We start from the raw sequence: 15,201 nt of genomic DNA, 5'->3' as shown, positions 1-15,201 counted from the left end.
GCTGGCATCAATCCCTAAAATTACTATTTTTAAATTCCAGTTAAAAACCTTAAGACAGCTATAACATTTCCACTAAGCCTCTTGTTCATATTTGAAATCAACATATGCGATTGTTGTTTTATCTAAAATATTCAGAGTTTTTGACTGTAACTATCATAAATCAGCTTTTTTTAAATGCTGTTGTTTTCTGTTTAATGTGAGAATGACATATAAGTCAGTAAAATGTTAAAATTCCCTTTTTGAGACGCTAGCCAATTTATTTTGACATGGTCAAGCTGATATTGGTGTATTAATGTGACTTGTGTTATTGCTCTTTATTTAAAATTTATGTCAGCATGATTCAGAGGTCCCAAGATGAACTGGGGGGAATCGTGCAGGGTGTGGTGCATAATGTAAATAAAGATACAATTTGTCCTGAAGACTTTATGATCGAAGACCTGGCACAATTTCATCTTTTCCCCAAGCCTCCAGTTACAAATATCCTACTGAGATTAGCTGTTGGCCAGGCTTCCCATTCCTCACTTATGAGTTACAGAGGGTGTTGAGCTGCAATTCTGTATGGTCAGTGCACGGTGGTGGTCTTAAATGGGGTTTAAGACAGAACCGTTGCTGATGGTAAAGGTCAGGATTTGATGTGAAGAGAGAGGAACTCCAGGGGTTTGGGCTATAAAAAGGTTTGGCTGCGTGCTGCCATACACGAGATCGGTTGTTCGTGTAAATATTTGTACAATCCAGCAGTTGCCCCGTGTCGATCATCTGGTTTGCCCACCATCGCAGCCTCTGACCCTCCAGCAAAACACAGGAGGCAGCTGCTTTGGCCATGACATTTCTCAGGATAATCAAACTGCCGTAAATCACGAAGACTTTTCATGTGCCTTGGCATCAATAAGTTTTCCCGGCTCTCTAAGGTCACACGTTGTACCAGTGACCGAGGAGGGCTCTTGAAGATTGCCAAGAGCAACCCTTGTTACTCCAGGTAGTGCTTTCCAGGTTGGTATGAGTCAGTGGGATTTTAAAAAAATATTTACATAAAAACTTGCTTCTTCTACCCCATGACTGTGTAGATCTGCATAAAGAGTGTAACTGTCTCCCTTGCATCTGTGCAGTTCAGGGACACCCCAAGAAAAGAGTCACCAGAGGAAGCTGGAGGCTCTGTAAGAGAAATAAAGTGTTGCAAAATACAAAAGGTTTTGACTGCAATCAGCTTTTCCAGTTACGTGTTTTTTTCTCACGGGGAAGTTCTTAGTTGATACTACGGAGGAACCCAGGTTTCATCTTTTCAAAGGTTCAGGGGGATTTTTCAGCCGTTGTCTGTGTGCGGGTTATGTGTTTGCGTACTTTCACGGCTTAATACGGATAAGTGCCACCAGAACGTAATCTTTTAATTTAGCTCTGTGTTGTCTACTGACTCGTGAAATATTTTTAGGTGACTTAAGCACAAGTGATTATGTAGATAAGCGGAGATGAGTCCTTAAAAATAAAAAAGTGCTTTTTATTGTCTTAAAGTTGCAATATTTTGGAAAATACTGCCATACTTTTTCATTATCAAGGTTCCAGGTATCTCTGAATCTAAATGAAATCAAAAATACTGTCCTAAATTCTTATTCCCCTCTCATTTGTAGTTTGCTGGGTCCTCTTGGAGCATGAATAGGCACAGGGTTGTGAGAACCAAAAGTTGAAGCCTCTTTGGTGGTGGAGCATTTGCATTTCATCAGAATTCTTAAAACCAAAAGGAAAAAGCAATTATTCCTCATGAAAACTGATATATGTGTCTTATGTCTTAATTTCTGTTTTTTTATTAAAATTGAAATACACATTAGGAGTTAAAGCTCCCTGACTTTATTTTTAGGGGTTCCATGACTTAAGAAAAGGTCAAACACAAATAAATAATCTTATTTCTGCTCTGTCGGTATAATTTGCTTGTATCCCTTATTGATACTAGCTCTGCACTAGTTGGTGTCAGGAATGGGTAAATACAGGACATTAATTCCCAATAAGCCTTGAGATGACAGATGGATTCTTTGAAGTATGTCAATATTTGCTAATAATATTTGTTATTAGCAAATGGGTTTGACGTGAGTGGGTAGATGGTGTTCTCTGTAAAAGAAGGATAACAAAGCAGGGTCAGCAAGAGCCAAAATACGCTGCCAGTTTGGGAGAGCCCACCAGTTCTGCCCCATGGGTCAGCTCTGACATGGGCTGTGCTGATGGGAGCAGCTTGGGAGGGCCTGGGCCTTCCTGCAGTCCCGTGATGTTTATATTTGGATGCATAGTTTATTCCCTCTAGTGCCTAAGCTTCAAGGTGGCATTGGGAGAGGGCCACTGCTTGTATCTTCAGTTGGATTTGCCAAAAGAAACCACTTTCAGAGGAGACTTGGTTGAGTTCTTGCAGGTGGAGCATTCCTGCTGCCTGTGAACTGGCTGAGGGAGGACCAGAGCAATGGCACTGCTGCCATCACTGTGCTGGCTGGCTCCTCTGCCACAGGTCTTCTGCATTCAGAACAGCTTCAAAACACTTGCAACTTGAAAATCTGCAGCAGTTCATGCTGCTCTGGTCCTTACCAAATCCTCTGGAGCAGTGGAGGGGGGAGGGGGCTTTCTGTGAATGACAGATGAATTATTATCCTGGAGCAAAGTCATAGTGAGATGAAAAATGTTAGAGGAGGGGAAGTAACTTCATTTCCATTGTTGTCATTCAGTGCATCTGTGCTTTGTGTGAGAGCAGCTTTTTGCATATGTTATAGGGAGAGGTTTTCTTTTCCCTGGCAGCCCCAGTACATGTCCTTAGCTTTCTGCTACGGTGAGGACACGCTTCCCAAACAGCAGTCTTGCCTTTGGATAGAAGCAGATTATTTAAGCTCAATGTTCAGATATTTTGAGTGATCTCATATCCTCTGCATGAAATTTTAATTTAATGCTCCTCTATGAAAATAGCTTAAGCCAGGAGAAATTTACATTCTCATCATAGAACTAATTTTTTCCTGTGCTTTTTCATGAACTTCAGTATAACATCGAAGATGAGAGAAAAACAGAGGAAAAGTAGGTGTGAGGTAGGACTGAGATGCTTTTCAAGTCTAGTGAGTACAGAAACTATTTTACAGTTTAATAATTCAATGTATTAGATGTTCTGGTGGTTTTATTCAATTGAAGGAGATGTGGGGTTTTTTTAACTGCCTTAGAAATAGTCTCTGTCCACACTGTTTCATAGGACCAGTCACCCTGTGTACCCAAGCAGAGGTGACAAATAAATATCAGCACTCCAAAGTGCAGCTTAATGTTGTTTCAAAATAAAGACATGAGTAAATAAAATTTACATAAGAGCAAAATATAATCAGCTTCCAAACTGTTTCTGGTATATTTCAGTGAACCAGGTAGTTATTAAAAATAACAAATAAACAAAAGGAGGAAATAAAGCTATCAAAGAGAAAAAATTTCAAGGAACAAGTTTAGGGAAAGGGACAAAACAAACCAATGTGATATTTCTGGATGACTAACATTCTTCTCTTAAAGCGAGGTTTTAGTGACACAATCTGTTGTGTCTCTTCAAAGTTACAGATTATTAGTTCTTACTTGCTTCTATTATACAGTTATAGAGAACTGGTATGGCAAACTGTGTCCAGCAGTACAGAGGATTTATAGTGAATTATCAGCATGTGACACGAATCCCCCTTTACCACTCTGACATTTCAGTGCTTTCTTATGGTTCAGCCACCCCTTCCTGCTGCGATGCAGGAGTCACCTGTGTGAATCATTTCACCAACTAACTCTGGATTCCTCCTCTGCTACTTCTCAGTAACCAGTTTGCTTGTGTGATGAGGTTTGTTCTGATTTTAATGTTCTCTGTACAGAACAGCATAGTCTCAAAATGTTCTTACTGTCTGCACAACCTTAACTAGAAGAAAACATTTTGTGGAGCGCGGCAAGGAAGCCCTTATGCTGCCGACTGCTCAAGTGTCACACAGTGATGGAAACAGCCTTCCCTTGGCACAAGAGGTTCCATAGTAGGCAGGATGGACCCTGGAACTAGATTCTAGAGGCTGTGCTTTTGAGAGCAGTTTTGTCTTTTATCACACTGTCTCTTAGAAAAAGGGTAACTGCGTAATTCACTCATCAAGGGTTCTCTCCATCATGAAAAGCTCACGCAGCAGTGAAGGAATACTAAAATGTGAATGAATGAAGTAGTTTGGGGCTACAGGGTTAAGCAGGCAAGTTCACTTATGAGACTCAATGCATGCAAATAGCATTTAAGGCCATGTGGTAGAGCATATTGAATACATCAAACCATCATTCTAGGCTTGGGAGGTTTTTTCCCCCACTGCTTGTGCTGCAAAATGTTGGCAGGCTGGCCTGCAAATGTGGAGGTGCAGATTGCACCTGCTACAGTCTGGGTGCATTACAAGGAGGCTTCTGTAATGGGGAAGAAATGTCACATCTTCAGTTAAAGGTAGAGGTGTAGCCCTCATATTCTGGATGGTTTTCAGCAATTCTTAGTTCTCACTTCTTGACAATAGAGAGTATCTGGCTCAGTTCCAGTTTACGCTGAGTAAAGCATAAGTTGCACAGCTTGAATATTCATGTTGACTTTAACATGGCACTATAGAATTGGGCAAAAATAATGCTTTAGATTTAACACAGCAACACAAAAACTGTGTTCAGATACACACAAGTTCCTACTTCTTAGGAAAAATATATCTTGCTGCCATATAGTCTCTCTAATGTGGTGTCTGAAAAGAGATTAATAAAATTATTAGCTTGCTCTGTTCAAAAGCAGAAGACCTTAAATATGCAGCGCTGAATTAGAATATTTGATTAGTAACTGGTTTGGGCTGTAGTATGACAAATTGTTTATGGCTGCATTGCTACTGGAAGAAGTGGTATTAGACACCTCTGTATCATCATTATCTTTGTTTCAGAACAAACATTTGTGTAGATATGCAATTAGCTGGCAGGGGAACTGATACAGCTAAAAAATAAAGCCACTTAAAAAAAATTAAAAAAAAACAAAAACAGACCAAACCAAACAAACAAGAAAAACAAACAACAACAAAAGCAAAAAACCTCTGCAACTCAGCCATAGAGTAGTTTTTCCTACCCATTCCACCATCTGACCTTGGAAGCTTTTGCTGGCATGAATATGAAGATGTGATAAAGGGAGAAAGACGGAATGGCTGGGAAGGTTGAGAGAAGGTGCGATTATTTTTTTAATGCAAATATTATATTGTGTCAATTCAAGGGTGTAGTTTGGCTTGAGTGCCAGCATACAGAATCACTGTGTAGTAGTAAGATCAGTTAATATACTTTTGAACAAATGCTACCTATCTATTTATTTTCAGTTCCCCAAATTGCATTTAGAAAATGCTAACGTCTGAACAGTGTGTAAAGTAAGATGTATAAATGAAACCCAAACCCATTGTAACATAAATAAAAGAAAAAGAATTAAAAAAAAAAAATCTGGCAGCTCCTTGTCAGATATTTATAGTATTTGATGTCCTGATCAGGAGACTAAAAAAATTAATTACATTTTTTGCCCTGAAAGAGATTCAATTCTATGTCATTACTAAGATTTACGTGAGGAAGGACGAATAGTTGACTTTCTAATGCAAGAAAATAGCACTGGTGATGCTTTTCTCAGTCCATATTCTCCTGCATATTTCCCTGTCCCTGTTAAGCATTCCCTCATATTCCTTAAGTGTGTGTGTTTCTGCCAGCTTACTTACGCAGCTGGAGGTGTTCTCTAAAGCCAAGTCTTTGATTCAGACTGGAACCTGCCTGTTTCATAGGGAGGCTGGAACTGAGATCAAGAGACACCCAGTTTGCTTCCAACAAGTCTCCTGGCAGACAAGATACTGGAGGGTGGGGGGAAGAAAGAGCAGAGTGTTCCTTAAAAACAAGCAGACGAGAAATAGCGAGAGCAGAATAGCACAACGTGCTCCTTAAAAAGGAGCTGCTCACATGCAGTGTAGTCTCACTCGAGTGCTCAGACCTGAGATCAGTCGCTCCTGTTAATGATGCAGCGCACACACTGCAGGTTTGCAGGGCTGGAAACTCTCAATAAGATGGATTGTACTGCATAGAGAAAATGGAGATGTCTGAAACCAGCCATAAAAAATCAGCATAAAAGGTAGGTTAATGTTCCGTTGCTAGGTGATGTAATGATTTGGTCCCTTTTCTGTTACTCTGTCTTGTGGTGGTATTTATTTTTATATACATTCAGTACATTATGAAAGATATAAATACATCAAGTCAGTTCTTTCCGGGGAGTTCTTTGGCAAGATAAATTTTCCTTGCATTTGGTCTCTTGCATTTTTTTTCTTTAGTACTTCTTGTTTCTCTGACCTCTTTATTATCTTTTTTTTTTCTTTTGTGATTTGACATTCAAAATAGTTATTTGCAACAAAAGCAGCACAGCATGTTACCTAGACTATACAAACTGTCAGATAGGGATGCTCAGGATGTAATGTTGCAACCTAAAATCAACAGTTTCAAGTTCCTGGAATAAATTGGAAGCTTTTGTTAAATAGAACTTACTCCTAAGTAGAGTGATACACAGTTTCCTGATGGGGTGGGAGGGGGAATGTTCTACTTTCTCTCTAGCCCAGTTACGAGTATAAAATACAGAACAGGATATGGAGGCCAAACCCATGAGCTATATAAGGCATCAAAGCACGGGAGGACACGACCTGTTTTCTTTTGTATCAGAATTGAGTTCAGCATGAACCAGGAGGGCAGAATTAGAAGGGGGAAGCAGAGTTAGATTAACAAGTTACTTTGTAGCAACAGTTTGTGAGCCTCTTCCTTTCACAGGTCCCTAAAAGTATTTTCAGCAGACGTGAAGATTCTGTGTAACAAAAATTTATCCCTGCTGACTTACTCTTCTTAGTTTCTCTTGTCCCCTTTGGAACACTTGAACCATGGGTGGGGAGCTTACTCTTCCATATGCTTTGAATCTCTTTTTAGCATGTCAGCATGTGCAAGTTAGGCCAAAATGTGGGCTAAATTGTGTCTCAGCTGAGCGAGAGTGGTGTCTCTCACCAGGATAGAATCAGATCCTAGTTTGTTTGATTTCTCTGTGTTTGTCCTTTCTGACCTGTCTAGATAAAGTGTCATGTTGCTATGGGGTCTGTCATTTCTACTTGTGCCCCAGTCTCTGGAACCACTCTTGAGCGTGCAGAAGAAACGTTAGCTAGTACTGCTTAGGAAGGTGGGACCTCAATTTCTGCAGTTCATAAATACATCATCGGAAGGGGTGAAAGCTAAAAGTAGCCTTGCAGCAAAGCTGATTTTATTTCTAGGCAAAAGTATCTTGCAAAAAAAAAAAATAAACATGGGGAGGGGGAGAGGATCCTCTATCACCATTCATAGATTTTGGGATCTGGGTTTTCTGCAAATACTTACTTTTATGTCATTGCCAGTTCTGTGCTGAGAAGGGGAGGTACTGATTTTTTGATCCCCAAAAGCCAATCGCATTTTTAACAAATGTCCTCTTTCTTAAAAAGAAATCAGTGGATGATGCAAATAAATAATAAAAGAATGGCCGATTTGTTTAAAAAATTTCCTGGATACAGTAGGGGTTATATGAGAGTCAGCCTGGGCCCAACAGAGCGGGCATTGAACCAGACCTAATAAGAACAACTGGACCCAATACCCATATTATGTTCAGTAATGGAGGGGGGTTTGTAGTACAAGGACTTTAATGTTATAATCTTAATGGCTAGAGGTAACAAACCAAGCTAAAAGAAAAGAGGAAAAAATAAAGTCCAAAGCAATTAGAAAAATCTTTTTTGTGGATTTTAGGTTTTGCTAGCCACATTTGTGTCATTTTTACAGATGAATGGGCTTTTATGTCACTGTAAGAGTGAATTGCAAAGTAACGGACTTGAACTAATTATGTCCTGTAAACCTATAATAATAACAACAATAAACTTGTTTTGAAGTTCACACATGCGTGTAGTTGATCCAGTCAACTGAGTGGATCAGCAGCTGAGCAAGTCTGCTACTTGGTAACGGGACTCAGGAGCATTTTAGGGAAAAAAACAATCAGATAAGACAACTCCTGGGAAGGAAGAAAAGAGGAGGAGTCACAGCTAGTCACCAATTCAAGCAAGATTTTTGCTATCTGCGTTTCTAGACTGCTTTCAGTTACCTGCAGGTGCTGGAAAGTGTCTGTTCTGGCTCAGATGGAGGCTCATAACCCAGCACAAATGGAGAACAGTGTAGAATGACGGGTCTGGTCTCAAGCTCTTCATACCTTGTGGCATTTGGCGAGAGAGCTCAAGGTCTTGTATTTTCTCCTGATGCTTCTTTTCTTTCTCATCTTAAACCTCATCACTTTGGGTGGGGGGAGAAAGAGGGAGGTACACTCAGGTTAGAGGAGTGGAGACCTAATACATGATTACATTTATAAGGTATCTTTCTTAAGCTGAGCAGTGATCATAGTCCCAGGCACTAACCCAGGAGGCTTATCCTTCTGCTTCAGTGCTCCCACTTGGGAAAGACAATAGTTAATTCTTTAGAAAAACTTAAGCTCCTTTTATACTTCTACTAGATTTTTCCCAAACCCTCACTTCCTTGAAGCAAGCCCCTTGTTTTCTCCCCAGCATCCCTAAACTGATCACACATACCAGGCTTCCCCGCGGTCAGTCAGCAAATGCCGAGTGAACTCATGTTGCACTCAAGCAGCAAATGAAAAACTCACCGACGTGTTTCCACAGCCTCTGGAATGAAGCCATCAGAGTTCATGGAGCTTGTCTCCAGGATGTGAATTATACATCCCAGAACATGGTATGTTCATCCAGCATGCCAGGTACCTCTTGGGAGCTATGTGTGTGCAGCTGGATAACATTGCATCCCAGATCACGTGTGTGTGTCTCTCTCAAAAACAAAACAAAACAAAAAAAGAGGGCAGAAAGAACAAACCCAATTACAACCTGTAAAAACTGTTGTATTTCATCTTGATCCCAAATTTACAAGAAAATTGTAGATGTGGTTGTCTTGGCTCTTAGCTGCTAATGCTTTCCCAGCTCCATAGGTGGTGTCTGTCTTGTTTTGTGTCTGGAGTTTCATGCTTGGTTGCAGGGCTGCAGTGCCCCAGGATTTCATCCTTGCACTCTCCCTTGCATTGTGTCAGCAAAGCCATTTGGGAATCAGTGTGGGAAACTGGCTGAAAACCAATTTGCATCCTCCTGCCAGCCTTGTTCCTGGCGTGGCTGTGCAGCAGAGGGTGCAGCACAAGGACCGACAGGACTTGCTGCAGGCAGGAGGAGGGCTTGGGCTGCTGGAGCTGGTTTTGACAGGGCTTCCTAGTGTTTCATCTGGAAAATATGTGAGGTTATAGTTGAAGCAGTTCAGATGCTCCACTGTTCGCAGAATACCCCAAACAGTATTTGCAGTGACCTGAATGAGGGATGGGTGAACTGTGCCACAGAGCAAGGACACTTTAAACCACTGATACCATAATGTCAAACCACGCTGTTTAACACTTTGGCTTTTTTCCTCAGAAGATGTGAATTATCTACATACCAAATATATTTGCATGCAGATATTTTTGTATTACATATATTACTGAATGTAGATATTTGCATGTTAAAATGTGCATTTTCATAATGCACTATCTCTTCCTTCAAATCTTGCTTCTCTTTATTCCTCAAACCTGAGAAAGCATCCCTCTTCAGTAGCCTTTTGAGGAATGGTGTTCCTGAGTGTGCTTCTGAGCCTTATTCTTTGTATGAAAATACAGGTGTCTTCTCCTTTCCTTTTGATCCAGTTCTGTTTGTGTTTAAAAATGCTTATCAGGTTTTTTAATGAGATTTTGAACCTTCTACCAAGACATGAAAGTTCTTGGGGTGTTTTTTTTTTCTTAAGGTGATGAGCTTTAGTGAGAATCTTTGCATACAATTGCTCACAAAAGGAGAAAAACTAAAACTCAGCTATTTGGTGTGGATGTAACCTCACTCCTGCGTAACCCAAGATATAACCTTCTCTGCAGTTGTCTCCAAGTGTCTCCTGAAAGTACGGACACCAGCTGGAGCTCTGCAGAAATTTCCTGGTGGTCTTTGAGTGGCCTGATGCCTTGCCTTGAAGCTGCAGTTATGAGATGCTTTGGAAATGCTGTAATTGAGGAATGCCTTCCTTCAAGTTGGGAGATGAGCTCTTAGCAGATATTAAACAGAGGCTGTTGTTTTCTGGATGTGTTTGCTTGAACAGCTCAGGAAGGAGAGCTGTATAAAAACCTTGGGGGGGTGATAAGTGCAGTCTAAAATGATACAGGAAAGTTTGTCATAAAATATATAATGGTCATTTCAAATTTCATTCTTAATTTTGTTCTGCTGGGGTTTCATTTTAACTTGAATAGTGATGGTTATGTGCTATCAGAAAACTTATTAATGGGTTTTAAGCACTTTTCTAGGATTTTTCCACAGTTTTCTGATTATGACTGTTGTTCATTTGGTCTCCTTTCATTTCAGATGGTGTTCTGCGGACACGAAAAAGAGCATTAGTTGTGTCCAGACTTGGAAGTTATATGCAATTACCTGCTTTGAATTGTTAACCGTTCTTCCCTCTTTTTCATGTTTCAGGTGAAGCCTGCCCTCTGCACTGCTGAAGGATGAGTACTGATGCCAGTCAGGTGGTGGTCACTACTCCTCCCCCGGCCACGATGCCTCACAAAGAGCGGTACTTCGATCGCATCAATGAGAACGACCCAGAGTATCTCCGGGAGAGAAACATGTCTCCTGACCTGAGACAGGACTTCAACATGATGGAGCAAAGGAAGAGAGTCACTCAGATACTGCAGAGCCCTGTGAGTGCCATTAAGGGGGAATAAAAAGGAAAGGGTGTTATTTTTGGAGACTAAGAAAAAGAAATCTGTGTCACAGCTAGATAGAATATCTCTGAACCATCTCCTAAGAAGAATCACGAAAGAGATTATCCAGCATTTTGTTTGCATAGTGTTTTGTCTGTGAACAAGCAGCCTTTATTGTGTTGTTTTTTCTCCGGGTGCTTTTACATTCTTATGCTCCATTGCAGTATTACAAAAAGATGTGGCTGGCTGCAGGGTACTTAATTAGAACTTAGGGGCAGGAAAGAGAGTGAAGGAGTCATTGGTCAAATAGAAATAAATTAGGGTATTACTTGATGTTCTGCATTCTGGGTTTGAATATTAACCTAACCTTTGCATCAAGAATGCTTTAATTAACATCTATGATTGAGTTAAATTTATTTAAAAGGTAGACTGTGTGTTCTTTTTATGTCCTTGGGGGTAATCATACCTGTACTTGGCCATATTGGCACTCATCTACTGGTTGTGTAAGTTCAATACTTGTGTAGGCTACATATAATTCTATCACATCTATTGAGCCACACTCATAGTAGCTTTATTTTATATTTTAATGCCTGTATTCTTTGGGCTTAACTCGATGAATACACTGGAAAATAATACTGTTGCCTTAAGTATTTTGAAGCCGTAGGGAGCAAGCAAGGCCTGTGCGAGGGTGAGCCTGTGGGGGTGTTGAGTAATGAGAATAATGGGGACTGAGAAGGGGTTAAGTAGCTTTACAGATCCTTCTCTCTTCAGTTCCTCTGTAAGTTGGGGTGCTGCTTCTGTAACTTTTTTTGAAGCTTTTCCATATGTAATAAGATGGCAAACAGCTGTTAGTAATCACTCTATTATAGTCATCCATGAATAACAGGATTGTTTGCTAAAGTGTTGTCCTGGAGTGTCTCTTGGATCTGTGTGTTGCTTTGAGTATAATGTGAACCTGTTGACTAAGGAATTTATTATTTTTCAAGTCAATTTGTGCAAGCTTGGGTTTGCAGCCAGGCTCTTTTATAAAGAAAATATTCTAAGGAGGTATTGCATAATGCTTAAATCATGATAATTTTAGGTTAAACACTCAGTTGTAAAATGTGATCAGAGTCTCCCCCTTCCTATTAAAATATTCACATAATGAATAGCCAGGACTCACAGAAAAGACTAAATCTTTAGCCTAAGAGGTAAAAATAAGTTAGAGAGATCTTGTTTGCGTTTGTATGTATGTTGTTTTTTGGTCCTTTTGATGGCAGTATTGAATCTGATGAGCATAACTATTTCATTAACATTTTGGGGGGCACCTTTTGCCAAGTCTACCAGATGTAATTAATGTCCCTTTGCTGCAGCCTCTGTGGTGTTTTTTTCAATATGTACAGTGTCAGGGTGCAGATTTTAGGAAGGGGTATGAAGAGGGGCAACCCCTGAGTTTAGGTAACTGTTTTAATAGAAGGTTGAGGGACAAAGAGCTGCTGGGCTGCTGTTAGTGTCCTGCTGCAAGAGAAGCTGAGCCCAGCACTTTTTGGAAAGTGTCTGTTTGGAGCTGCCAGTAAGTTGCAAGTTTTTGTTGTGTAAGGGAGCAGTTGTCCAAATAAGCCAGGGGCCTGCTGCCTGCTTGGCTCAGGGAACAACAGGAACGTGGGAGCTGAGTGTGTGATCAGGCACGAAGAGGAGTTGTCTGAGCTGCAATTTCCCCTCGAGTATCTTCTTTTATTCTCCCTTGATACAGAAAATTTAGACGAACCCTGCTGTGATTTCTTGTGTGAGGAAATAAAAGCATTTTTCTACAGTATCTGTGACCAAATGTCCATCAAGCAAATTGCACAACTGATTTTCTGATTTGGGGATGGAAGGGGCAGTATTTCTTCCAGGTTCCCGCTGCCATGGACCATACTGTTCTTGAGACTCAGGACTGAAAATAATTACCTTGATCTCCTGAATTTAAAATTTATCACGAAATGTCCAGAAAGTATTTTTCCTGTTATCAGTCTGTGTAACACAGGTTCAGGATTGATTGATGAGTATTGTGCTTAGTGTTTTTGTTCTGTAGCTGCAGAATTACATTGCATTAGACATTTTCATAGAACTTTGTTGCTTTTCTGGATTATTCCAGTTGGCAAGGATATCATTTGAAGGTGTTTAGAAGAAGAGGAAGAGAGGTTATCAGAAACATTTTAAAGAAGAGCTTGCTTGATGGTAAATCTTCACCCAGTCTTAGATATATGCGTTCATATCTTCACCAAGTCTTGATATATGGATTCAGATCAGAGAAACAGTGATTGACTCATATTCTGGCAAGTATTAGTAAATATGAGGTGTATGTAGCAAAGCTGGTAACTGTCTTAAAAATATAGAAGCATGTATGGACTTGAGGTGAGCTTTGAACATGCACTTTCTCTGAGCAAAGGTGCAAACCTAAAGGGTTAATCACTGTCATATAGCAGGAAGTTTAGGTATTGATTTAATCTGGTTTTATTAACAAGCTTTTTTCTTTCTTTCAAGTAGGAAAATCTAAATCCTGTAGCAAGAAAATAAATTAGAGAATATATTTCAGGAACCGCAGTATATTTTGTTCAGTGCCTGTTATTGTAAGGGCTACAGCCCTAACCAGACATCTTCAGACATCAAACTGCTGCATCTCTCTGATGTGCTGTTTGGTCACATACTAGTGTGCAGTCTGACTACTCCTCTCTGATGTGCAATTTCCCTTTCCTAAATTAAATAATTTAAAAGCTACTGAAAAGCTATTTCCATTACCTCTGATGTTTGCTAATGTCTTAGAGTCTGTTCATAATAAGCCTTAAACAAATCATAGGAGTTTTATGACCGTTGCCCACAGAGAATGTCCTGACATTATCAGTGAGTTCTCAGACGTGTTTGCCTAATATTGCATGTAGCCCATGAACATCTGACAGCCTGGACAATCTGATAGCACTCACATGTTTGCTGTTCTGTGTCTGTTAGAAAGGTGGAAAGAAATTAATATCAGCTGGGTCTGAGCAGCCTGAAAGCATCCAGAGATACTGCTGGCCAATCTTTGGGATAAAGCCATTTAGGTTTATTTTAGTAATGTCTTCAGTTTGAGGAGGTTCCGGTAGTGTGTTGTTATTTTTAAAGGAAAGGTACTGCATTTCTTCAGTGCATTGCTTCTTGGGTCTGAGGTACTTGCTCTATAATATATCCAAAATTTGAAAAGATGGGTTGGTTGTTTAGGGTTTTTTTAAAATATTTTCCAACTTAACTTAGTTAAAAACAGTTCTGTCTGTCTGCTAAGCAGTCATATGTTGCTTGTTATACAGATTAACTATGTCTTTCAAAGAGTAAACATGTATTTGCTTCACCATCAGACCCCTTATTTCAGTTATGGTATGCAAGTCCTTCTGGCCTTCATTTCCTTCTAGCATTTCTCTGGTGCCCTCACCATAGCAACCAGAAACTCTTAAAAGACAAAGACTATCAAAAAAAAAAAAAAGGGAAAGGCAATGGTTGTGCAGTCATGGTGTGTGTGAAGACTGAACAATCTGTTCAGCATTGAGGAGCTGAATGAACATAGAGAAGGGAGAAAATCCCCACAGCCCTCCCAGAGCCAGGGAAGGTGATGTGTGTTTCTGCAGGCAGGCGGCAGTGCCACGCTGCTTCCAGTGCAGTGAGACCCTGTGAAACAACTCTTTCACCAGCAGGAAAGCTAACTACAGGTTTTAGCTAACAGGACTGTGTGTAATCTGACAGGAAATTAGGATCACAGCTTAAACTGCACTGAGGAGTACCATACATCCCCTTTATATCACTGTATTTGAAGGAAAGCTGCAGGTCAGGGTGGAAATGAGAGCGGATGCATTCTTGTACATAAGCTGTTATATGAGATATACTTCATTATTTTTACTGACATAAGAAGTTGGAGTAGTCAAATTTGTGTATGAAGTTGTGAGTTGAACAGCTGTTTTATGTAAACATAAAAATGCCTGGTGATTGGAATTTAAATGCCCAGTTTATGTTTTGAATTTTCCAAAATGAAAATGTTGAGTGGCTTGTTGAGACCCATTGAATGTGCACTTCCTATTTTTGCACAGCTATTTGGAGCTTGGGTTTGGGGTTTTTTTTTCTGAAGTTGAGCACTGCGTTGGCAGGATCTCATCATGCTCTGCTTTAATTCTGTGTTGGATACAGAGAGTGTCTACCAACCCACCACAGCTCTGCAGAGTGTTCAGGATGATTTTGGCTTGATGCTGCCATTACATGAAGGCCCTGGATCAGGTCTATCCACCAGGATTGCAAAATAAGGGGGGGGTTTATGCTGAGGTTAAAAATGTCCTTCTCTCCTGTGCCTCTCTTCCTTCCTGCCTTGTACATGCATACCCCCCCCCCGCCTCCCACACTAGCCAGTCTTGCCCAAGAAA

At 40.3% G+C, this 15,201-nt stretch overlaps 1 protein-coding gene across 3 annotated transcripts in view; it reads left to right on the top strand.

Moving 5' to 3' along the window:
• The window catches only part of ADD3 (adducin 3), a 97,911-nt gene that overhangs the window by 60,340 nt on the left and 22,370 nt on the right, over positions 1-15,201 (top strand). For 2 of the 3 annotated variants that reach the window (XM_027735246.2, XM_027735252.2), the window contains exon 3: positions 10,575-10,798. In XM_027735246.2, coding sequence (XP_027591047.1) covers positions 10,604-10,798 — 195 coding nt within the window. In that variant the 5' untranslated portion in view covers positions 10,575-10,603. Of the gene's footprint in view, positions 1-5,856; positions 6,122-10,574; positions 10,799-15,201 lie in introns of those variants that run through there. The other variant, XM_027735247.2, reaches the window with a different exon arrangement.

This window comes from Pipra filicauda, unplaced genomic scaffold (genome assembly GCF_003945595.2).
Source record: "Pipra filicauda isolate LSUMZ 115617 unplaced genomic scaffold, ASM394559v2 scaffold213_size2393758_pilon, whole genome shotgun sequence".
Lineage (NCBI taxonomy): Eukaryota > Metazoa > Chordata > Aves > Passeriformes > Pipridae > Pipra > Pipra filicauda.
This window is presented reverse-complemented; position numbering and strand designations above follow the sequence as displayed.